The 25,855-nt window shown below is 38.8% G+C and overlaps 1 protein-coding gene across 3 annotated transcripts; it reads right to left on the reverse strand.

Moving 5' to 3' along the window:
* Positions 1-1,097: 1,097 nt before the first annotated feature.
* LOC103303784 (caspase-12-like) lies at positions 1,098-15,794 on the reverse strand. 3 transcript variants are annotated; one of them, XM_028137946.2, is made up of 12 exons: positions 15,625-15,793; positions 14,019-14,267; positions 10,904-10,963; positions 10,663-10,740; positions 10,387-10,464; positions 7,071-7,165; positions 6,513-6,686; positions 5,496-5,730; positions 4,936-5,082; positions 2,307-2,416; positions 1,832-1,951; positions 1,098-1,267 (listed from the first exon to the last, which is right to left on the reverse strand). In XM_028137946.2, exons 1-11 carry the CDS (start codon positions 15,629-15,631, stop codon positions 1,853-1,855), a joined length of 1,332 nt encoding a protein of 443 aa, XP_027993747.2. In that variant the 5' UTR covers positions 15,632-15,793; the 3' UTR covers positions 1,098-1,267; positions 1,832-1,852. The 3 variants fall into 3 exon arrangements, with proteins under 3 accessions (XP_027993747.2, XP_054580939.1, XP_054580940.1); XM_054724964.1 differs by lacking the exon at positions 10,904-10,963 and having other exon boundaries at positions 15,625-15,794; XM_054724965.1 differs by lacking the exon at positions 10,387-10,464 and having other exon boundaries at positions 15,625-15,794.
* Between the last annotated feature and the right edge of the window lie 10,061 nt (positions 15,795-25,855).

Here is a 25,855-nt window from a genome sequence, read left to right on the forward strand (position 1 = left end):
AGATGGAGTAGTACACTATTTGTTTGAAAAATAGAAGCAAACTGAAAGAAATGTAAATGAATTACTAAAAATGTGTGTTTTACATATCATACACAACATTTGTTATCAAACAACTAAGAAATGCTTGCTAACATATGACCATGAACTGAAATGTTATTATACAAAAAGTATTTAAACAGTTATTGAGAAAAATACACAAAACTTGTAACAAAATAAAAAGATAATATGAATTAATAATTCACATTAATAACTAGCTAGTAAAGGTGTTAAAAGTCCAATCAATGATAACAAAAAATTTACCCATGAAATTGACTATTTTCATCTATTATATTAGTAACTTTATTAAAAAGGGACATTGAATTTATTTGCCAGTAGTTATCTTGAATTTTTTATATTCAGAGAAGTGGGCATGAAATTTTGCCAATAAACGTGTAAAAACATTTACACTTGCATCTAGAAATTTCACTCTGGGAATATATTACAAGAAAATAAACCTAATATTATAAGAAAATAAACCTATACTTAGACAAATTAAAATATTAAAAATATTTGCCATCACACAGTGTGCAGGAAATCCATATTAAAAAGGACATTAAAAGTAAGTAAAAGTTTAAATAATATATACTAAAATGCCTGATGTAATATTAAAAAATCAAAAATAGTATTTAGGGTATTTTTATTGTTATTAGTGAAGGTTTTCACAAAATAATAAAAGAAAAAAAACAGAATTAATTGTACAAAATCAAGAAACTCTATAAAAATTAGTAGTTTATTACAGAGTTAAAAAAAAGTTATTCATTTTTTTAAGATATATTCTTATTTTTTTAGAGAGAGGAGGAAGGGGGAGAGAAACACCAATGTGAGAGTGATGCATTGATTGGCTGCCCCAACAGGGGATGGAGCTACAACAGGGGTAGGTGCACTGACCAGGAATCCAACTGGCAATCCCTCGGTGCCTGAATGATGCCCAACTGAGCCACACAGGCCGTGGCAAGAAGTATTATTTCTTCATAAAAAATATTTTTATGTTTCTCTGTACTTAAAATTTGTTTTACAGTGAGCATGAATTATTTTATGATAAAATGAGAAAACAAGCATACTTTTAAAGGAACTTTATTGAGCATTAATTCAATAAGTGTAAGATAGTGATTTTAGCCTGGCATTTGTAAAGGGTAGGCAATTGGATGTGTGGTACAAAAATATTCTTCATAAAGAATTGACCTTTTAAAGTAGTAGAATCATAGAGATCATAATGTCTCCATTTGTCCTGGAAATGTAGAAAGAGAATGCTGCTATTAGTAACTAGAAGTAAGATATAAATAGAACTAATTTCTACTATGAGATATATCTTCACAAGAGGGCTATGTATCCATCATGCCCAAAAAGGCAATCTTTACTAGGGCCTCCCTGCCTCAGTGTAGATTCATCAGCAGTCAGTTGACACTGTGGTACTAGCAAGCCTCTTCCCAGAGAAGGGATATGACTCAGCAAAACAGGCTTTTTGGGAAGGAAGCCCAAACACCAGCTGTATATAACATGCCCAATTGTTTTGATTAGTGCATGCGTCAGAATTAAATATTTCCTACTTACTGAGTAGATTTTTGAGAGAAGTAAGGACTGAATAATTTCCTATCTGGACTTAATTCTTATGCAATGCATTTCTTATGCAAATAAACCAGGGTTCCTCCAAGGGCCATTAACAAAGGGCAGATGAGGTGAGCCTTAGTGATGACTGGGCAACAGAACTCTATTCTTGTTCATCATTCTATCTAGACTTTATGTAAAGACTCTGAGCAGGAAGCACCCAAATCCACTTCTTGGATACATTTACCTGAGATACTTCATGTGAGTTTTAGTTCCCAGGGAAGAGGTAGAAATACCGTGTCATGGATACTCTTTCAATCGTTGGCATCTGGGCCAGTTCATTTGGTGTCTCAAATGAATGTTGAACCTAAAGTAGCAAAGAGAGCCTTTAGAGATTTTCGAAAAAGGAAATTTGAGCTTCTCACTTAGGGGTCAGGAAGTTATAATATGTGTTAAGATTATTTTTACAGAAATTTTAGCATCCTTGGATATAATGCATACACAATGGAATTAGTACCTTCAAAAACATTTCCTGATGAGCAAGAATGGGAGAAACTCACACTGGTTCTATGTATTACTTCAAAAAACTTCCCATCAAAGTAAACTTGGAATACAGGAAAGAGCATCAAAAGGTCTTAAGGCTTCAGGATTCCTGAAGGCATTTTATAAATGGTTCTACAAAGTTTTCTGGGGCATGGAATTAAAGGAAAAGAAGATCCTACCTTTCGAAAAATCTCCTCCAAATGATGACACCAAGAATATTCTTTGATGTGATAGATAACTTGGGAAATGAAGAAAGAGCCATTTTTGTCCCTTCTCCAAGAACTATTATCTGCAAATAAAAAGTGTAAAAATATTGAGCGATGCAGACGTTGTTTAAATATGAAAGACTCCTAAAGCCATAGCTTTTAGACGAAGTTTGATTTAATGCTTTGGTGGAGAGAGGGAGGTCAAATTTGGATAAAGATAGGACCACAGGTTTTTATAGCAGTTCAAAGAAAACCACCATGGACCCTCAATCATAAATCCCCTTGTCTTTACTAATAGCAGGGCCAAAGTTATGACCTTAGGATTGCTAGTGGAAAAGAACATAAATCCTTTCAGCACCTACTACACCGTACAAAAAAGAATACAGCCCTTGACATTCTTTGACTCTGGGTCTTCTCTTCATCCATACTATTTCCTAGTATAATTTTTTTTTACACTTAAAAGTTTCGTTGTATGAATATCTATTGAATTACTACTCCTCTTTTCCACTGCAACGTGATCAATTATCTTCCATCATAAAAAAGCACACACAGATATTCTAATTGTCAGTTTATCTGCAGCTACCTTCCTATTTCTCCTTTCTTTTTATAGTTAAGTTTCTCAAATACATCTCTACTCACCATCTTCATTTTCTCCTAGCCTCCTCACTCCTGCCTAGCTTCTCCCTCCCACACTGTATTTACCAAATGACTTTCTGCAAGGTCACCCATATCCTCCAAGTCATTAAATCTAATGGTAACCCATTGGGTCCTTCTTTACCTGAGCTCTTATTCACATCAGAAACTATTGGTAACTCCAGCAGATTCTTTCTTAGTAACTCTGACAACGCATACTCCTAGTTTTCTTTCTTATTCTCTGACCCTATCTTCTGAGTCAAATTTTTAAAATATATTCTTATTGATTTCAGAGAGGAAGAAAGAGGAAGAGAGAGAGATAGAAACATCAATAATGAGAATCATTGATTGGCTGCCCCTTGCATGCCCCACTAGCACATAGCTATGTGTATAAAAAATGAATGCAAGAATTTTACATATTAGACTTTATTTTCTCAACTAAATTAAACAATGTCTTAGAGCATGTATCAGGCCATACATGACTTTTAAGTACATTTAAAAGCAAAAAGTATAGGTCTCTACTTTAAAATTTATATTCTCCAATATCTATAATAATAAAAGCATAATATGCAAATGAACCAAACGGCTGAACAGCTGATGACCATGCTATGACACCCACTGGCACCAGGCCAGCCAAAGTAGGTGTGATGTGATTGGTCAGGGGCCCAGCCATCACCCCATGATCACCCTGCAGAGGGAGGCCCAGGCCACTGACTGGCAGGCTGCAGTGGGTAGGCAGGGCCTATTGCTGGTCGGGGCGAGCCATCGTGGGGCTCTCGGACTGTGAGAAGGCACAGACTGGGCTGAGGGAACCCCCTTAACCCCCATTGCATGAATTTCATGCACTGGGCTTCTAGTATAAAATAAAGTGAAGCAGAACTATTCCAGATGTGCAGTTGGCCTGCCTGAGCTTTTCCCTATTTCTCCAGGCTAGACTCAGAGGATCCTCTAGTTCCTTGCTACTACTCACTATGGTCATGATTCAATAGCACTGGTATCACCATGGAGATTTTTTGAAAGACAGATCTACTGAATCAGAAATCTACATTTTAATGAGATTCCCAAATACCGTATTTTCCGGCATATAAGATGAGTTTTTAACCCAGGAAAATCTTCTCAAAAGTTGGGAGTCATATATGCCGGAAAATAAAGTATTTACAATTTAGAACTAAAGTGAGTTATTGCCAAATGATGGGTGTGTTACTGTATTTTCCATTGTATAAGACCCCCGACTTTTGAGAAGATTTTCCTGGGTTAAAAAGTCATCTTATACGCCGGAAAATATGGTAATTTATTTTCACATTAAAGTTCGCAATTACTAGGGCATTTAAAACTGTGAATTATGTAATCTAGGTTCTGAAAATTGCCTTTGTTATCTAAATGTTGTTAAACAATGTTGCCGATGACTATTATATTAGGGATATCTTTTGTTTCTCGCTTCTACTCTTCTACTATGACTCCCTACCAAAGAAAGATATTTCAGTCATTGGCTGAATTATCCTAAATTTTAACAGATTTCCCAAGACTACATCCAAATAACAGGCCAAGAGATTCAAGAATATGTAGTACAATTATTATAGTTTTCCTGGTTCGCTTGCTTAATTGCTAGTACATGATCAGGTAGACCAAACCATGAGAAGATGATATATTTCTGTGCCATGGGTATATTAAAAAATAAAAACAAACAAAACAAAACAAAAAAAACAACCTCTTACTTTATTTATAGTTAGACTATTCTAAGTCTGGATCTTCATTGACCTTCTGTATAACGGTAGTTTGAAAGTTTCCTCCAAAATCAAGACTTGTAACTTTCTAGAGATGCAAATTTTAATATTTTAAATATATCCTCCACCCAAAATATATCATTATATAGGAAATGTTCTTAAAATAGTGATAAAATATTATCATGGCCTAGCTTGTAATCTAGGAACTAACAGGTTGAGAAATTGTTCTCTCTGAAGTCACTTACGTGGAGTTGATGATTTGAATGCAATGAAGTCTTTCTCCACGTGGGTCTTTGTAACAGCATCACTCCAGACACAACACTGAAAGGTATGGCTATATCTACATGCAGTGGTTTCTCCCATGTCTGGCACCCAAACAATCCCATCACCACCTGAGAGAGACATCCGTGTCATATGAAAGATGTTATATTCAAACAAATATATAGACACACACACAATATATATATTACCATTACATCTTTACTTCAATACATTTTGGTATATCATTTATTAAAAATGAAAGTATCTTACTGCTAGAAAGACTACCTCACTGACTGTGAACCATACAAAGCCCACTTAACTTTAGAGTAAACTTGTTAAGTTTACAAATGATGGGGGCATTCCTAATTAGGCTACTTATAATTTCTTTAGGAATAATACAAACTTAACACAATTCTGGACTGGGCCTAAGAGTAGTAATGAAATGTTTTTATTCTCACCCATCTCTGGGAAAAAGAAGGCTAGACATCAGAAGAATAGAAAAAAGTGTAAAGCCACTCTCTGATTTCCCCCAACTCAGACTCACTTCCTCTGCAAGCCTGCATGATGATGATCTTGGGTTTGTCTCTTAGACTCTGGCAGTTACGGTTGTTGAAAATTTGGAAGATTGTATCATCATGAAGTATATCTGGTTCTTCTTCTCTGTGTTTTTTCCCACAGATTCCTTCCAGGACACCGTGTGACATAAACACCAAGATGGTACTGTCCGAGGATTGGTGCTCTTTGCGGGCAGCAAACTCAAGTAGCACTGCTACCATTTCCTGAAAGAGACTCCAGAATCATTATGAAGGAACTCTCCATATATAGTTTGTAACTGAATAGTAGATGGAGTTAACAAAAAGGTGCAGGCAACAAGGGATCAGGTGATTTGGACTTTAGGACGGTGCTGGGAGATGAAATTGAATGAGGGACAAGTGACATGACTAGTCTCCAGGAGGAAGGCTTAGTTTTCATCGGTTTCGTATGTTGGAGTTTCTGTAAGTTTTCATTAAAAAGGAGAGTTTTCTATTGACAAAAATTATAAACACTTAACAAATTCATTCATTATGGAACAACAAAAAGTTAGGTTTACATGCTTTGTCTAAAATCACCCAGGGTATTTTAAGCAGAGCCAGAATCATAACTTTCTCTGTGTGCATGTTTGTGTGTGTGTGTAAACTTGTTTTTGTTTTTTACTACATATGTGCTTTTACATTTAGACACATGATATTGAAATTATAAAAGTCTCATGAGCTCTTTCTGTAGGTATCAGGCAATTTTAGGGCCCAGGTCTTTTGTTTAACCAATACTATCAAGTAACAGATTTTCTCTCAGATTGAGACATTTAGAAAGATCCAGAACTTTTAGTGAGATACTACTACTAAAAGGTACTCTAAACCTTTGCTATGAGACTGCACTTGAGGAGGCAGAAATCCAGGAGAACCTATTCTTGAGCAAATATAATTCCTATAATATATGCATATTTTGTTCGTATAGCTGCTACAGAAGAAGTTCAAAATAGTTTAGGATGGTAGAAGCTTGTCCCACTTTCTTGAGTTCGTACCGGGGCTGTAAGATTCACTTTTACAACCACTGAGTAGCCAAGGCTTTCTAGCAGGTCTTGCATCCCCAAAAGGTCATCTTCAGAACCATGTCGTTTACAAAGATAATCAAATTCTTCGTTGTGGATGATGAGGGCCAGGCGTGTTCTGCCCTCTTTCTCCATCACTGGATAAATCTGCAATTAACAAACACAGGATTAGTTGTTCCAGGCCTCCTCATTTTTGCCTCCAGAGTGCATAGAAAACAGACATTTCTCATTACAGAATGGATGGCTGAGGAGCTTAGGAATGCAACTACTCTATGTCCTTATAAGGAAAGAGGACTGCAGACTGAACACATGTAGTAGGAATTTGGCATTGGTTAGGTGGTGGGTAGGGGTTTAGAGTGTATTCTAGGATGGGATGGAAGAGACAGGAAATCTAATGTAAGGATTGCTTAATTAGATAGCATGATTAGATAACATCCTATGATTTTTATAAGAACTAAAATTCCCAGTGTTATCTCCAGTATCTTGTTTAAGTGGGTAAATTGTGTTTCTCCCTATTCCAAAGCAAAATACCTCATCTGCCTTGGTTGTTTTCAGTTTCTGGAAGTGTTCAGGAGGACAAAGCTTCAACTTATGAATGGGTTGGGAAGCCTGGGTTTCCTGAGGAGCTAAAAGAGAAAAACACAACAAAAACAAACCCTCATTAAGCAATAACATCCACTGCTTTGCAGTCATGCAGCTCTGTTGAGTGGGCTCTCATGCTTAGGAACTGCTTACTGCCATTTACCCAACAGCTTAATATAATAAAAATTATTTCTATTTAAAATTACTAAAACAAAAACTTCAATATTCCTCCTCTTTTCTTTCTGCCTCTTAGTGACCACCACTATATATTTCTGTTTTTGTTAGTGCTCACAGCATTGACTAATCTTTAAAACCCAACTCATTAAATTCATATAAACACAGTATCTAAGATTTAGAAGGAAGCCTAATGTTCATTTGGCCTAGTCAAGTTACCATTCAGATATTTGAATGCCATGTACAACACCCCTATTTATTACTACCATTGTCTGAAATATCTCTATTAACAGGTAACTTAAAACACTCTAAATCATTTTTGAATAGTTATGAATATCATAAAGTGAGAACCTTCTAAGTATTGTTATGTATTTCCCACATTGTGATCACAAAAATGTCTAATTCCTTTCCCTATGAAAACCCATGAATTCTTCTATGACTTCAATTTATCTCCACATTATTTGATATAATTGCCCCATATAAACAATTATTGTATTTTTACCTTGTGTTTATTGTACTGTAAGCTGAATTAGGACAGGGAAAGTGTCTTTAATCTTTGTATTTCCAGTATCTAGCAAGATAATCTGGCATACATTAATGATATCTGGCACAGTTTATAACTGCTTGTTAATGAATACAGTAGTTATCATCAACTTGAAAACAACTACCAAGTATTTCCTGGTTCCTTGTTTCTCCTTAGTACAACAAACCTCTGTTCCTTTTAATATTTTTTGCATAAAAATTATTTAATTTTTTAACCAACAAATCCATCAGTTCACCTACATAACTACCCACCTACTCTATTTTTCCTCCTATTACAAATAAAGATAAGTTCTTCCTCCAATAAGAATGATACCTCTACTTATGCTCTGAGTTCCATCACCTCTTACCCACAGGACTTGACTCATGCATTTATTTAGCTGTGCTTTCTCCACCATTCATTTCTCTCCCTCTTCCCACTGTGTTATCCCCATTGGCATAGTAGCATGCCTTCAAATCAAGTTATTTGTTAAAAACACCTGCCCTTGACCTCACTTCCCCTCCAGCTATTATTGACCCATTTCTCTTCTCCACTTCTCAACACAACTCCTTTTAAGGCTTTGTCTATGTTCACTATTTTTTTTCCAACTCATTTTTTCTCCTGGATGCAATATAAACTATCATCTTCACCATTTAAAGTACTTGTTATCAAGGTTACCAAAGACCACTTTTTCCTTTCTCATCATTTAACATCTTATTTTTGAAAGATGTTTTCTAGGCTTCTGGGATTCTGCATTTTTCCAGCATTCTTCCTAAATCTGTCTCCACTGGTGACTCTTCCTCTTCTGCCATTAGTCCAAAAGTTGGCTTGTTCTAGGTTGGAGCCTCTGTTGTTCTCTATTAGCATTTCTCCCCAGGTGGCCTTTTTCAGTCCCATCACTGGAATTCTATCTACATGCTGATGAATCCCAAAGTATTTTCCCATCCCTGATTCTGCTGTAAAATCCTGTTCACTCAACATCTGCCTTGGATATAGCACGTTTTGAACTAAACATGTACTAAGGGCTCCTGATATTTGTCCACTCCCGCAAATCTGTTTCTCCTAAGTTTACTCTGAAACATAAGTTTTCATTGTCTCAGTAAGTGGTATCTAGTTGTCAAGCCAAAAAACCTAGAACCACTCTTGATTCTTTCATTTCCTTTATTAACCCACACCGAATTCATCTATAGTTTCTGTTGATTTTGCCTCCAAAATAGATCCCAAATTTAATTCCGTCATAATCTCTATTACTGCAATTCTAAACTAAAAGCTATTAAATATGCAAATATGTTTCAAGTAGTCTTGCTGACTCTATGCTTGTCTATCCCTCCTCTTAAAAACTCCTTAAATGTTTTCTATTGCAAACAAAATCCAATTCTTTCCACTCACTAAAACGCCCCAAAATGGCATTGCAGCAATAGTCTGACTCCTTAGCTGCTTCTTTTACCATATTCTAGCAAATTTCCTGCTCTGCAGCCAAATTGGCCTTTTCTATGACAAGATCATTCAAGGCTCAAAACACTATCTTGTTTTTCCTTTCCATGGAATGCTTTTGCTTTAGAGTTTGGCAAAACTATTGCTCAGGTATATACTGAAATATCACCTCAAAAAAATTCTCATAACTATCCACCCTGGCTCATGTACCTGCCACCCACCCCAACATCTTTTTCTATGGGCTAATCCTCTTTTCTTGTGTATGTTCCCTGAAATTATGCTACTTCGTTTCTGCATGTTTATTATATACCTGCCTTCACTACATTGTAATTTCCATGTAAGCAGGATCTTTATATTACTTATTGCTATAAACACATTCATTAGAATAGCATATAGTAGGTTTTCAATGAACATATGCATAAATGTAATATAAGAATAGACATAACAATGAGTACAGATTACAAAGTTTTTATTCCTTTGTTTGTTCAGAACTTCTGAAGATCTGATACTCAGAAGACAACACTATCACTACTGCCTTTCTAGACACTCATTCTTTAATGTGGCCCCATATTTCATCAGGTTCTTTGGTGACCACATAGTATGTGTGATTCATACCGTTTTGTCTTTTTAATGTGCTTTTCTTAACCACATCCTTATTTTGTTTTGTACAGTTGCTAGTTGCTTATATCTTAGATGTTTTATGAATCTCTTTAAATATGTTATTAATCCCGTTTAAAATTTTAAACCTCAGAAAAGCTGAGAAACAGATACCAGAGAACATGTTTAGTTGGTGGCAGATGGATTTAACCCTTTGCACTCGCTTGCTCTTTTCTCGATTCCTTTATTCTACTCGGGATTTAATTTTTTAAATACCCCAGATTTTACAAAGTGCGGCAGTAGAATAAAAAACTGGAATTTCTTTTCATACAAACTTATTTATTTGGATTTTTTTTATATTTCAAATCATTGATACATTCAAAGAGTAATTTTAATCTCGACATCCGAGTGCAAAAGGTTAATGCATAGATTTGGGGATGTGGGGGCGGGGCAGGTAACTCCATTTTTCTTTCCACTGTGCCACAAGGCCTTTTTATATGCCCTAGTTCAAATAGTGCCCTTATATGTCCGTGAGGTTACCTGTCAGAGGTAGAACCGATGCCTGGGACAAACCAGCATGCCCTTCAGTTTCACCATCTTCATTTTCACTTCCAGATTCTTAGAATTAAAAAGCAGGGATGCATGTGTTAATCTTACTTTTGAGGGGCTTTATTGGGGGCAGAAGGGAAAAATACCTGATTTCCTGAATCTAAATTCAATGATCTTTTCACTATAACATAGGGCCGCTCTATAGCTGCCTTACGTCAAGTAATGTATGAGGACTCCCATGAGTCACTGGGTTTTGATGGCAGTTACCTGTTGGGGGAAGAGCCAATGTGTGGACTGATTCAGCTTTTTCCTCATCTTCATTTTCTTCACTTTCACTTCCAGATTCTGAGGTGGAATGAACAAAATGTTAAGCATCAGTGCTCTGCTCTGAAGGTTATTCCCAAAGACAAAAATTGACTGAGAACACGGGTTTCCTAGGTCTTTACCAGAATATATTCTGACAACACTAGAAGTTTTCACCTGTGAGGTGAGATTTGGAGGCAGTTACCTGCTGAAGAAGAAGATCCACTGTTCTCAGATTCATTATCCTTATTTTCACGATGAGATGCTAAAATAAAATAAATATGCATTAGCAGCAGTAAGTTTCTAGAACCTACATACTTCAAATTCTTCTCCTAGCACTGACAAGGAAATTACTATGTTCCACATATGGTATATAAATCATGGAGATTTGGCTCATTCTTTAAACTCCAAATTTGTTTTAGAGGACTGCAACTTCTACAAAATGAAGGAGGAGGCTGAGTTTCCACAAAATAAGGAATATGTCATTATCTCCCTGTTTGTTTAATACAAGGAATCATTAAGTTATTTAATCAAGGCTTTTCTGCAAAAGCATTTTCCATTTGGAAGAGGAAAAATACATCTCTACAAAAATTCATCTTTCAACAGCAACAACAAAATAATCCCTGAGGGATGTTGCAAGGATTTGGAATATACCCATGCATAAGTTTTATTCTAGAGTAGGAATCAGCAAACTATGCTCTGTGGGCTCTACTCAGCCCAACACCTGTTTTTGTAAATGAAGTTTTATTGGAACACATCCACACTCATTTTGTACTTATTGCATATTGCTGATTTCATGCCACAACAGCAGATTTGAGTTGTGTTCTGGCAGAGACCACATGGTTCAAAAAGCTTAAAATCCTATGTCCTTTCAAAGAAAAGGTGTGGCAAACCCATGCTCTAGAGAGACAGACACATGTATGTGTCAAATTGTTTATGTCCATTTTTTAAAAAGAATAAATACAGGTTCTTGGAAATATGTCTTTTGGGATAGGCCACCGCTAAGCAGAAGACAGTGTTGTTGTTTTTTGCATTGGATATTCTATATCTAGGAATGACTCTAATGACTACAGTGTATGGCCAGAGTAGCGCAGATTAGCTAAAAGCTCTCATTAAATTTAATACAACTCCAGCACCATTGACTGATTCATTTAGCAAATATTTACTCATCACCTATCAGGTGCCATTTCTGTAAGTTGGGATATATTCTTAAACAAAGCAGTCATGCATGCCTCATGGAGTTGACATTTCAGCAGGGAGAGATATGCTATAATAAATAAATAAATAAATAAATAAATAAATAATAAATAAATAAATGTTATGCAATGATTGAAGGTGACGATTGCTAAAGAAAATGTGCATCAGTGTAAAGTGATTGGGGATGTTGGAACAGGGACAGGAGTAGATCAGGGCATTTTGAAATCCTATATAATAAAGAGAGAATATGTTAATTGACCCTCATGCCATCGCAAAGATGGCCATGCCCACAATCAATAAGGAGGGAATATGCTAATTGACTGCCCCCACCCTCAAAGATGGTGGCGCCCACTGCCAATAAGGATGGACTATGCTAATAGACTGCCAAACCCTCAAAAATGGAGGCACCCACAGCCACAAGATGGCGGCACCCAGTCCCTTCAGCCCCGATGGGCCCGGCTGCTCTGTGCGCCTGTCTCTGGAGTCCCCCAGTCCTCTCAGGCCCCCCAACCACCCAGGGGCAACCCAAGGTGCAGGCAAGCCTCATATGGCAGCTTCCTAGCCTCCCAGGGCCACCCGAGGCTCAGGTAACCAGGGCTGGCTGAGGCTTGCGCTGCCTACAGTGGCATCAGCAGAGGTGTGAGGGGGTGTTGCCTTCCCCTGATGGCTGGGTTGCCTCCCGCCTCTGAGGGCTCCCAGACTGTGAGAGGGGGCAGGCTAGGCTGAGGGACCCCCCCCCTCCAGTGCATGAATTTTCATGCACCAAGCCTCTAGTCCTATCTAATAAAAGAGTAATATTTAACCATCACTCTGCTATACCCACTAGCCCCACCCACAAGCCAATCAGATGAATATTCAAATTAACCCCAACCAAGATGGCTGCGGCCACAGAGAGCAGTAGTGAGGCTTGGGTTTCCCTGGCAATGGATGAAGCCAAGGTTTCCACACACCCTGGTGGGCCCAGGCCTTCACTCAAGGGTACAAAGTTTCAATTATAGAAGGTAAATAAATTCCAACAGAAATGATGGCAGCCACGGAGTTGGAAGAGCAGGAGGCTAAGGTTGCCCCCAGCAATTGAGGAAGCCAAGCTTCTGCAGCCCTGGCCGGCTCAGGCCTTCACTCCAGGCTACAAAGTTTCAATTATAGAAGATACATAAATTCCAACAGAAATGGCTGCCACCACAGAGTGAGCAGGAGGCTTGGCTCTGCTCCAGGCTACAAAGTTTCAATTGTAGAAGATAAATAAATTCCAGATACCAGGGCCTCCGCTTGGGTCGCTGGGGGGCATGGCCAGCCTGAAAACCACCACAGGCCCCTCACCCAGGCCACACCATGCCCCAAGGGAACCCCCACCCTGATCTGGGACACTCCTCAGGGCAAACCAGCTGGCCCCCATCCATGCACCAGGCCTCTATCCTATCTAATAAAAGAGTAATATGCAGATTGACCATCTCTCCAACACACAAGATGGCTGCCCCAATGTGGTCAAAGATCCTGTCCCCATGTGGACACAAGATGGCCACCATAAGATGGCCAGCAGGGGAGGGCAGTTGGGAGGGACCAGGCCTGCAAGGGAGGGCAGTTGTGGGCAATCATGCAAGCAGGGGAGGGCAGTTGGGAGGCACCAGGCCTGCAAGGGAGGGCAGTTGGGGGCAATCAACCCTGCAGGGGAGAGCAGTTGGGGGTGACCGGGCTGGCAGAGGAGAGAAGTTGGGGGCAAATAGGCTAGCAGGGGAGCAGTTAGACATCAATCAGGCTGTCAGGGGAGTGGTTAGGGTGTGATCAGGCTGGCAAGCAGAAGCGGTTAGGGGCAATCAGAAGGCAGGCAGGCGAACAGTTGGGAGCCAGCAGTCCTGGATTGTGAGAGGGATGTCTGACTGCCCTTGAGGGGTCCCAGATTGGAGAGGGTACAGGCTAGGCTCAGGGACAACCCCCCCCCCCCCCGCCCCGTGCATGAATTTCATGCACCGGGCCTCTAATATTAAATAAGAAAGTCAGGCAAAGAAGGTACCAGAGATGTGAACAATTCATGCTCCACATGTTAATAGAAGTAAAAAAACAGAAAGGGTGTAATGATAGTAGATAAAGAACAAGTTACTGGCCCTTTGGTCTGAGATACTCACTCAAACTCAGTAGTTTCTTGGGGTTGAAGAGACGGTCCATAAGTATTTTGCCTGTTGCTTGAGTTTTCTCAGTGATATCCTCAATTAGACTTTCAGTCCTGTTCACGATGATGTCCACTCCTTCTCCCAATCTTTGTAACTCATCCTTATTTATAACCTTTTTTTCTATCAAATCATCAAAAAAGCCATCGATCATGTTCTTGGCAATTGACTTCACCATATAGATGGGATCTTCTTTCTGTCTCTTGTCTGTGAAAACAATAGAATTTTAGATAGAGACAAGACCTTCCATAGGTTCCAGGCAGTGGTTCTCTAATTTAAATATGCCAAAGCATCTGAAATCCTGATAAACAAGAGCTGCCTGCACCCCATTCACAAAAATTCTGATTTGATAGGCTCTGGTCCTGGGTGGCTCAGTTGGTTAGAGCCTCATCCTCATAAGCCAAGGTTGTAGGTTTTATCCCTAGCCAGCGCACATACAAGGTCAGGTCACATACAAGAATCAACAAATGGCCCTTGCTGGCTTGGCTCAGTGAATAGAGCATCCACCTGTGGACTGAGGGGTCCCAGGTTCCATTCCAGTCAAGAGTACATGACCAAGTTGTGGGCTCAATCCCCAGGGGGCATGCAGAAGGCAGCCAATCAATGATTCTCTCTCATCATTCATGTTTCTATCTCTCTCTCCCTGAAATCAATAAATATATATTAAAAAAAAACAACAACCAATGAATACATAAATAAGTGGAACAACAAATTAATATTTCTCTCTCTTCCTCTCTCTCTAAAAATTCTGATTTGATAGATCAGGGTGGGTCTATCAAATTTTCATTTATTTTATTTCATTTCTATGATTTTTCATTTCTAACAGTTCCCAAAGTGATTCCACAGACCACACTTATAATAGCTCATGTCTTACTCAAGCCTGTGCCTTTTTATAGATGAAGAAACTGATGGTCAGAGACTTGAAGCAACTTCACTATGGAGGTCCATGATAGCTCACATGGGTCAGTTTTTGTATCATCTACTATCTTTTCACTTCCTATCACATTTATCAATACTTAATTAAGAACACATGATGTTCAATTTATATAGCAGTAAAGCATAAAACATCTTATGCTTGTAGAAGAATTCATTTTGTTTCCATGGGCAGGGCTGAAAGCAGCTTTGTTTGTAGAGATTGAGAGCACAAGTCACAGCTGGTTTGCTTGCTGAAAACGAAAGATAGAGGAAACGCAAGTTCCTGTGTCCCACATCAGGGCCTCTCACTCAAACAAGAGAACGCTCTTAAAATGGGCAAGAATTCTAGGGTGGTAAGAGCCCGAAGAAAAGCCTAAAATCACAGGAAAGGTCTAAGAACACAGATCCAGATATTTTTGCATTTTCCTATTATTCCCCCAAGAAGCTGTAACTTATTAACTAAAGTACTTTGTACGCTGGCATAGTCACTTCTGTGACCCACGCTCCCATCACCCACCATCCAGGAATAGAATAGTTTTGTCTGCTGAGTGCCCCTTTCATGGCTCTGCTCCTCTCCCCAAGCCTTACTCCTGAGCTGTAAGTCCCCCAGAACACAGCCATAAACAGTGGAAAAACTGGAGTTACTCACCAGCCATTGCTGATCAGGCTCCCCGGGCAGGAAAAATCTTAAAATGAAAGCAACTTCCTTTCGTTTCTGATTGGACATGCGTGTGTTTACTGCTATTGGTTAAGTGGAAATCACTGCTTCTCAAATTCTGTTGTTCTTTGCCAGGATAGAATTGGACTCCTGTGATTCATAGCTTCTTTCCTTTGGAAAACAGAGCAAAAATCTGTCTTTTCAGTTTGATATAACAAAGTCAGTGGACGAACATACACACATACACACACACACACACACACACACACACACACACACACACACAACTTCTGTTCTATTTTCCATTCTATTTTTAGCACAGTTAATAAATCAAATTGACCCTTACTTGTCTCTGTGCCACACCTTAGCCACTAATTGGAGGGAAGACCAACTTGACTGATGCGTGTTCACCCCGGGAAGTGAAATGTTCATGTGGAAGGCTCAGGGAGCAAGAAACTGAAAACTGCACACCTTGACAGAAGTATCACTTTAAAAACCCAAATAAGTCATCTCTTTTCTTCTCTCTTTTATTTTAAAGAAAACAAAAAATAACTTTATTTTGTGTATTAGAAAAGATAAGTTCCATTTTAGTGAAATGTGCACAGGATTATTTTTAAGTACAGCAATAGTAATAAATAAAGGGAACTTTAGAGCTGTTATACTGTATTCAAATTCAATGGTATCTGCTGAACAAGAATAGTGAAGACTTCAAGCATCTGTAAGAAAAGCCCAGTACTCAATTTGAAAATAAATGGTTAGATTTAAGAAATTCAGTTTAGATCTATTAAACAATCCTATATAATAAAAGCCTAGATGGCGCCATGCATCACAAGATGGCTGCCACTATGCTGTCACAATATGGCCTCTGTGATGTCATCACAAGATGGCTGCTGTGACATAGTCACAAAATGGCCACCCCCACATCATCACAAGATGGCCATCACAAGATGACCACCACAAGATGGTCACCACAAGATGAGGGCAGTTGAGGGCAGTTGTGGGCAATCATGCTGGCAGGGGAGGGCAGTAGGGGGCAACCAGGACTGCAGGGGAGGGCAATTGGGAGTGATATGGCCAGCAGGGGAGCAGTTAGGAGCCAGCAGTCCTGGATTGTGAGAGGGATGTCCGACTGCCCTGTGGGATCGGGCCTAAACCGACAGTCAGATCACCCAAAGGGTCCTAGATTAGAGAAGGTGCAGGCCAGGCTGAGGGACACCCCCCATGCACAAATTTTATGCATTGGACCTCTAGTCTATATATATATGTGTGTGTGTGTGTGTGTGTGTGTGTGTGTGTATGTGTGTGTGTGTATAAAGCTAGCTCCTGAATGCCATAACGAAAGAAATGACTGGTCACTATGATGCCCACTGCGGCCAGTGAACCAGCCTATTGGGGGTGGGGCTGGCCAGCCAAACTCCCACCATCTCCTCCTCCTGACTGGCCCGGCCCCAATTTGTCCCAATTGGGACTGTTTAGCCAGAACCCACCCATGCACGAATTCATGCACTGGGCATCTAGTTACTTATAAACATACATAGAATATTGCCTAATTTATAATATTTGATGAAACACGATAGTTAATTTTTCCCTACTCAATAAACTTAAGCCAACCTTTTCCCTCTTTTTCCTGATCTCCTTAGTTATCAGTTGTGGGCATTGTTTATCTATGTATTCATGTGTCTGTTATTTTTGTGTTTTTTTTTATTTGTTGAATGTACAAAGGACTCTTCTATTTCATTAAAAATAATAGCTTGCCATTAAAATTAAACAATAGGAAATTTTATAAAATGGAATAAGATCATCCACCTTTAATTCCATACTACAAAGGTACCACAATTATATGTTTAGTTTTCATATTTGTTAATTTTTTCCTCTGCTTTTAAAAGACATTTAGTATTAATTTTAGATAGCCCAATCATTGCCTTACTTGGATCTATGCTCTTTGCCCTGACTATGGACTGGCATTATGACTTGGTTTCGGCGAGCGCGATGCAGTGGAGGGACTTTGTACAATCTGAGCCCAGGTCTTTGGAAGCATGATGAACCTCTCCCTCATGGACCCCTGAGCCATCATGTGAATAAGACTGGGCTAGATAGCTAAGGTATAAGAGATATCACATGGAGGAGAGCCTAGTCACCTCAGCCAAGGTTATACCAGACCAGTTTCATGTCAGATAGTATTCAAATACATGAGACATCCCAGCAATGTCAGTAGCAGTGCCTACTCTACATGCATGTGGTGTTAGATACATGAATAATCCCAGAAACAAGAAGAACCACCCAGTTGACTGGTTGACTTGTGAACAATGGTAAGTGCTTGTTGCTTTAAGCTACTGTTTTCGGTACTTTGTTACTTAGCAATAGATAACTTAAAAATATGTATTTACCTATACATTTTCCCCATATTATCAATAGTTTTTAAATTTGACAACCAATGACAAATATTTATAAAAGTCAACACTTTAGGAACTATCTCAATTTTTGATGATTGTATAGTATTAAAAGTGTTGATACATTATAATTTTAAAATGTTTGGTCAAAGTAATAGATATATAATGCAGCTTATTCAGTAGTACTGGATAGTATATAATGAAAAGTACATTCTTCACTACAACACTTTCCATTTTCAATCCCACATGCACATGCTATATATCATTTCTTTAAAATATTTTGGTTTTGTTTTCTAGTGGTAATTTTCAGAACTCTCAATAACATGCCTATTTTATCCCTCTATTCCTTAATATTAAATTCAAGCAATGCCTTTGGTTACTTCATATAAAAAAATGAGATGTAGTTTACTTACATTACCTCACTTCTACCAATTGTGCCTAATATTTTATTATATGATTTTAAATTATTCTCTTAATTAATTTTCAATATTAAATACTATTTAACCCTTATTTCTTCTGTCATCAGTGTTGTTCAATAACAGTTCTCTATGTGAATTGATGATAGTTATTAAATTAAAAAAATAAAAAATAAAATAAAGTTTTTAAAAATTTTAAAACATTAAAAAATAAAAATAAATAAAAAAGAAAAAAAGAAAAAGAAAATAAATTTAAAATTAAAAAAATGGATGATAGTTGCCTTCATACAGTTTCTTTCATTTTTCCTCATGTCCAATTATACTACCATTTTAACCTATATTTTTCTTTTATATTGTCTAAGTTATTAAAATTTTCATTCACTTTTGTATCCACAACCAAGTATTCTGTGCTTTGTCCATGGAATAACTAAATATTAAGAAGATATAATAAAAACATTTATATTAGTACTAGAGGCCTGCTGCATGAAATTCGTGCATGGGTAGGATTCTTAGGCATGGCCAGTGATCAGGGCTAATCTGTGGGGTGACTGACGGGTTGATCAAGGCACCCACTCCCACCCAACTTGGACTGGTGCCGCCCACTCGATGGCCCCATCCCCCACCACTGTGGGGCCTATGGGCTGGAGGCAGCTTCTGCATTGAACATCTGCTCCCTGGTAGTCAGTGTGCATCATAGCGACTGGTCTTTCCACTGGTCATTTGCTGTTCCATCAATTTGCATATTAGAGTTTTATATAGATAGATTAGCTATATATATACCTGTCTAGTAAAATTATATATTGGGGCTACATTTCCATCTCTTTGGGCCCAATCTCACAACAAATAATTTTCAATTCAGAGAAGATTCTTTCTAATCTCAAGATCTACCAGCTCACCATTATCAGGTCTCATATAGTTGGTCTAAACTCCTACAATTTTATCTGGGGCAAAGCCATCAATTTTTTATTCTAGTCATTCATTCTCACCTAGTCAAAGACATTGTTCAACAACAGTCTCATTTCTGTCCTACATTATTCGTTATCCCTTTTAATCATGTCATTATGATAACCATTAAAAACACAATAATTTCCATTTATTAAAAAGAACTCTCTTGATCCCACTTACCTACAACTCCTCAAAAGCATTATTTATCCTTACTTTTCCCAAATGTTTGTTTTTTACTTTCTTTAACCAGTTTCAATTACTATTTTGTTTTTACCCTTCCATAAAAACAATTCTTATTAATGTAATCAGTGACTTCAATGTTGCTAAAATTAAGTGTTTAATGATCAATTATTTTTTGACCTATTAGAATCATTTCATGGTGATTTTTGCACCTTCATCTGAAAACCCTCATTCATTTGCCTTTAAAATCACATCTTCATCTTGGTTCTTCTGTTACTTCATTGCTTGCTATTCACATCTTTGATCTTTGCTTTATTTTTCCTCACTTATCTAGCAGTGTTTCCAGTATTTTGGATTTCAATACTGCATGCGTGTGTGTGTGTGTGTGTGTGTGTGTGTGTGTGTGTGTGTGTGTAAAGACACTAAAAAAATTAGCCTCCAGCTTATGTCTGTTCCCTTAATGCCATTCTCATATAACCAATGTCAGCTGGGTATCTTTTGAATGTCTGGTAGACATCTAAGTTTGACATTTCAAATCCCTCCAAACCTACCACCTCTGGGAGTGTATCCTATTTTATTATTTGATTATTTTATTTATTATTTTATTATTTATTATTAAAGCCAATTTCATGTTTCCAGTTATTTAGAGTAGAACACAGTTCTTATTTCTTACTCAAAACTTTATTTAGTTCTGTTGGCTATCCCTTCAAAACTTGAAGGCTGCTCACTACCCTCTCTTCTATCATCCAGATCTGGACTACCATCAACTTTGAATTTTTGCAATTGCCTTCTAAGTGCTCTTCTGCTTCAACTTTGGCCCGATCATTGTCCTTCTATCTTTACCCTATAGCCAAAGTGACCCTCATAAATATAACTCTGAAAATTAAATTTATTCTTTTTCTCATAATTTTCTAATAGCTTTCTATCTTAGAGTAAAAATGAAAGCTATTTCATAGTAATGGCACCTTGTATAATTGGGATCTTGGTCACCTCTCCAATCTCATGTCCTAACTTTTCCCTATGTTGTTTGCCCTGGGATTCTAGTCATATTAATTTCCTTGCTAATCCTCAAACATACCAAGCACATTCTTTTATTTTTTTTTTATTAATCCTCACCTGAGCATATATTTTTCATTGATTTTTTTTTTTTTTTTTAGAGAGTGGAAGAGAAGGGGAGAGACAAAGAGAGAGAAACATCCAAGTGAGAGAGACACATTGATTGGTTGCCTCCTGCACACACCCTGACTGGAGCAGGGGATCGGGCCCAACACTGAGGAACATGCCCTTGACTAGAATTGAACCCATGACCTTTCAGTCCAAGGGCCAATGGTCTAACCACTGAGCCAAACCAGCTAGAGCCCAAGCACATTCTTATCTCAGGGCAATCCTACTTACTTTCACTCTTTCTGGAATGTTCTACCTTAACATAGCTCATGGCTGACTCTCTCTCTTTATTCAGTTTTTTTCTGATGATAAATTATGTGTTTATTTTATTTATGATTATGATCTTTCTCTTTCCTATTATACTACATGTTTTCATGAGGACAGGGACTTTGTTTTATTTTCTTTTAGATAGTCAATGTCTGATGCAGAATCAGGTGCTTTTTTGTTGTTGTTTCTGTTTAATCTTGCTTTCACTGGTGTTGTTTTTTTGTGTTTTTTTTTTTTTTTTTTGGGAGAGAGAGAGAGAGAGAGAGAGAGAGAGAGAGAGAGAGAGAGAGAGAGAGAGAGAGAGAAAGAGAGAGAGAGAGAGAAGTAAGAGAGATAAACATTGATCAGTTGTTTCCCTTATGTGTCCCAACCAGGGATTGAACCACAACCCAGGAATGTGCCCTGACTGGGAATCAAACCTGTGACCTTTTGGTTCATAGGATGACATTTCAATCAACTGAGTCTCCAGGGCTAGGATAGAGTCAGCTTTTGTTGTTTTGTGTTTTAATTTAGGGCTGATTGAATGAATGTATCTTTTGCTGATTATGTGCATTGTAAAAGGTTCTTCCCTTCATTTCTGTATCTTGTCTATTTTTTTCTTTCTACCATCTATGAATTCACTTTTATTTATCGTTTAAGTTTTATTGAGGTATAATCCTATAAAATAAAAGCCCAGCAATCCAAATGGCGGCAGAACAACCAGAACAATGAGACCAGAATGACCAGAGACCAGAACAACTGCCCCAGCTGCCCAACCCCCCAGCGGGGACATGGCAAAACCCTCACGAGGGCTGGCTCCTCCCCCCAGTAGGGATCCCCCACCCCAATCGGTTAGTTTTTCTCCTAATAACTTGAAAGATATGCTTTTTACATAGCCAGCCTGAGGCCCCACAACCCAGCCATCCCCGCTCACCAGCAGGGACTTCCACCCCTATCTGGGGCCCCCATCAGGGCAGGCTGGCTGGCCCCCACCCATGCACTGGGCCTCTATCCTATATAATAAAAGGTTAATATGCAAATTGACCCTAATGGCAGAATGACCAGAACTACTGTTCGACTAGTCACTGTAAGGTGCACTGACTACCTCTTGGTCCCTTTCCCTGGCCTGCATGCTCTGATAGCCCAATGGCAAACAGGGAACTGGGAGTGTGTGTGAGGGGATGTGGGTGGTGCCAGGCCAAGGCCCCTGACACACCAGTCATCCCACACACATAGGGCAACCTGGGGCTGGGGCGGGGCCATCGAGTTGGCGGAACAGCTGACCTCTTGGTTCTTCCCCCCAGCCAGCAGGTTCTGATCACCCGATGGCGAATGGGGACCTGGGGGTGGGTGGTGGCGGGGGGTGGGGCTGGTTGCAGGCAGCTGGGGAAGATGGCCCTGGTTGCAGAACAGGCCTAGGGACCATACTCGCACAAGAATTTTGTGCCCAGGCCTCTAGTTTATATATAAAATGTTGTATTTATTTAATATAATTCTTTGATGAGTTTAGAAATAAACCTACACTCATGGTACCATCACCACAAAGTCTAACATTGTACACAGTGTTCTAAAATTTTATATTCAATTTATTCATGTTTCTTAAGGCAATGTGCTTTCTGAATCTTATTGAAAAATTCCCCTACATGAATATCATAAATATATTTTTCTATATATTTTTTTCTCCTAATAACTTGAAATATATGCTTTTTACATTTAGGGCTTTACTCCATCTGGTATATTCTTTTGTTTATGGCTTCAGGTAAAAGTGTGTGTGTGTGTGTGTGTGTGTGTGTGTGTGTGTGTTTCTATAAAATAATTTCTTGAATTACTAATTATTTTACCTCTGCAACTTGACATATTTTATGTTGTTCATTTCGAGCCTTTGCATGTTTTTCTGTGTGTCTATTTGTCTACCCACGTACCAATTGGATTTCATGATTTGTGTTCAGGCAATCTCTCAACCACTTTTTAATTATTTTTTCTTAGATATTCTTACTACTTGACTTTTTAAACAAAGAGTATAAGTAACGTGTCAAGTTAAAAAAAAAAATACCTGGTTAGATTTTCTTTGGTATTCTGTTGTGTTTATAGATTAATCTGGGTAGGAAAAAAAGATAAAAATATCTGAAAAACAAAACGATAATCTATCCTATATAATAAAGAGGTAATATGCAAATTGATTGTCATTCCAACACACAAGATGGCCACGCCCATGTGGTCAAAGATGGCCGCCCCTTGTGGACACAAGATGGCCTCCACAAAATTGCCAGCTAGGGAGGGCAGTTGGGAAGTTCCAGGCCTACAAGGGAGGGCAGTTGGGGACAATTAGACCAGCAGGGGATGGCAGTTAGGGGTGACTGGGCTGACAAGGGAGGGCAGTTAAGGGTGACCGGGACAGTAGGGGAGGGCAGTGGGGGGGACCAGGACTCTAGGGGAGGACAGTTTTGAGGAACAAGGCCTGCAGGGGAGGGAAGTTGGGGTGACCAGGCCTATAGATGAGGGCAGTTGGGGGGGACCAGGCCTGCAGGGGAGGGAAATTGGGGGGAACCAGGCCAGCAGGGGAGGGCAGTTAGAGGTGACCAGGCCTGCAGGGGAGGGCAGTTAGGGGTTTCCAGGATGGCAGGGGAAGGTAGTTAGGGAAAACCAGGCCTGCAGAAGAGGGCAGTTAGGGGCAACCAGGCCAACAGGAGATGGGAGTGAGGGGTGACTAGGCTGGCAAGGGAGGGCAGTTAGGGGTGACCAGGCCAGCAGGGGAGGGCAGTTAGGGGCAATTGGGCTGGCAGGAGAGTAGTTAGGCAAAGATCAGGCTGCCGGGAGAGTGGTTAGGGCAGTGATGGTGAACCTATGACACGTGTGTCAGCACTGACACGTGTAGCCATTTCTGATGACACATGGCCGCTGAGGCAGCCACATGCCAAGGATGAAACATTTGCTGCTCCTGAGGATGAAACATTTGTGACTAGAGTCTTGGAGTTAGTTTTTTTCCTCAAAGTGACACACTACCCGAGTTATGCTCAGTTTTTTGGCGAAGTTTGACACATCAAACTCAAAAGGTTGCCCATCACTGGGTTAGGGGGTAATCAGGCTGGCAGGCAGAAATGGTTAGGGCCTATCAGGCAGGCAGGTAGGCAGGTGAGTGGTTGGGAGCCAGCAGTCCTGGATTGTGAAAGGGATGTCCGACTGCCCATGAAGGATTCCAGATTGGAGAGGGTGCAGGCTGGGCTAAGGGACACCCACCTCCCGTGCACAAATTTTGTGCACCAGGCCTCTAGTATATATAAAACGCCAGCAACCAGGAACATTTTAATGACCAGAACAACCAGTCGTTATGATGCCCACTGCGGCCAGTGAACCAGCCCGATCGGGGGGTGGGGCAGGCCAGCCAACCTCCTGTGGCCCCTCCTCCCAGAAGGCTCCACCCCTGATGAGCCTCTCTCACCCTGATCTAGGGAGGGGCGGTCAGCCAAACCCCTCTACAGCCCTTCCCCCTGGCTGGCCCTGCCCCTTCATATGTGAGTGTTTTTTCCAACTGTGTGGTGATGTGTGAAAACCTTTATGTTATTGGATTTTTAATATTATCTCTCAGTAGTAGAATGAATTCTCTATAATATGTGTTTTTGGATCTTTGTGATGTGTCTCATGTTTCTACACAAACAGCTAAGTACAGAAATATAAACATTATGAATCTTTGTAGTATAAGTTGAACATTAAAATTCAAAATTCATTTAAACCCTACAATTCAGAACTCACAATTTCTATTTTTCATGGCTTTGCAAAGACAATGCTCAACAGTGGTCAATAACTCAGATTCTAGAGAAAGTCAAATTGAGTTCAAATCATGGTGTATCCATCTACTAACTGAGTGACTTTTGGCAAATCATTTAAATTCAGTATTCTTTTGTTTTATTATAGATCAAAAGGAGATATTGATAGTAATTACATTATAGGGTTGCTGTAATGGTTAAATTGATTTCTTATATATAAAATTCTTTACAAATCAAAGAATCAAAATATAGAATTAATATTATTTTAATAATGTTAAATATTATTATTAACAATTAAGTTAATAAATATTAATGATTATGGTTAGATATGGAACCTAGAGCATCTTATTTAAATTAATTTCAGCAATGTACTCAAATATTTACTCAATATTCTATGTGTATATAACAGAAGTAGTACATATCCTTACTTAGTAGTTCTGATAGACATGGTGCCAAAATTACTCTACCAATATTCACCTTTCCAGAAATTTTAATATTCTCTCCCCCATTGCCAACACTCTCCATTCTCTTTCCATTTTTTATCTGATGATATTTGTATTTCTATACAAATACAGTAAGATCGTCCCATTTTGAACCAAATGCCAAGTTATTTTAGACAATATCCAAGAGCTTGTTAAAAATAAAATTTTCCAGAAGTTTGGAAATACGCAATCATCTGGAAAGAAAATAACAAGAATGGGAATTAACTGATAGAAAGATATAAGGGAATAATTTGCCTAAATCATGGTTTAGTGATGAAAAATAGTATCTGAATCTATAATGTTGGTTAAATAATAAATTAGAAAACTTCTCTGAACCATACTAGACTGTGGGTTTGAGGAGTATACAACTGAGGAGCTGACCAATTTACAGTTCTTGTTTTCCATCTAGGCACCATCTCCTTTCACCCCACTGCTGAGGGAAAGTCACTGCCAGCTCTCTTCACTCAGGGAAATGCACGTATTATATGAGTCCTAAGCTAGAAAATGCAGTTAGCTTACTCCACTTCATTTCCATTCAGCCACCATTTTCATTGAAATTCTAGTCTCTATTAAAGGACCCAAAGACACAGTTTATGTGTTTTCATTTTTATTTTAATACAAATGGTTAAAAAAGT

The sequence above is a fragment of the Eptesicus fuscus genome, chromosome 13, assembly GCF_027574615.1.
Source record: "Eptesicus fuscus isolate TK198812 chromosome 13, DD_ASM_mEF_20220401, whole genome shotgun sequence".
In the NCBI taxonomy this organism is placed as follows: Eukaryota; Metazoa; Chordata; class Mammalia; order Chiroptera; family Vespertilionidae; genus Eptesicus; species Eptesicus fuscus.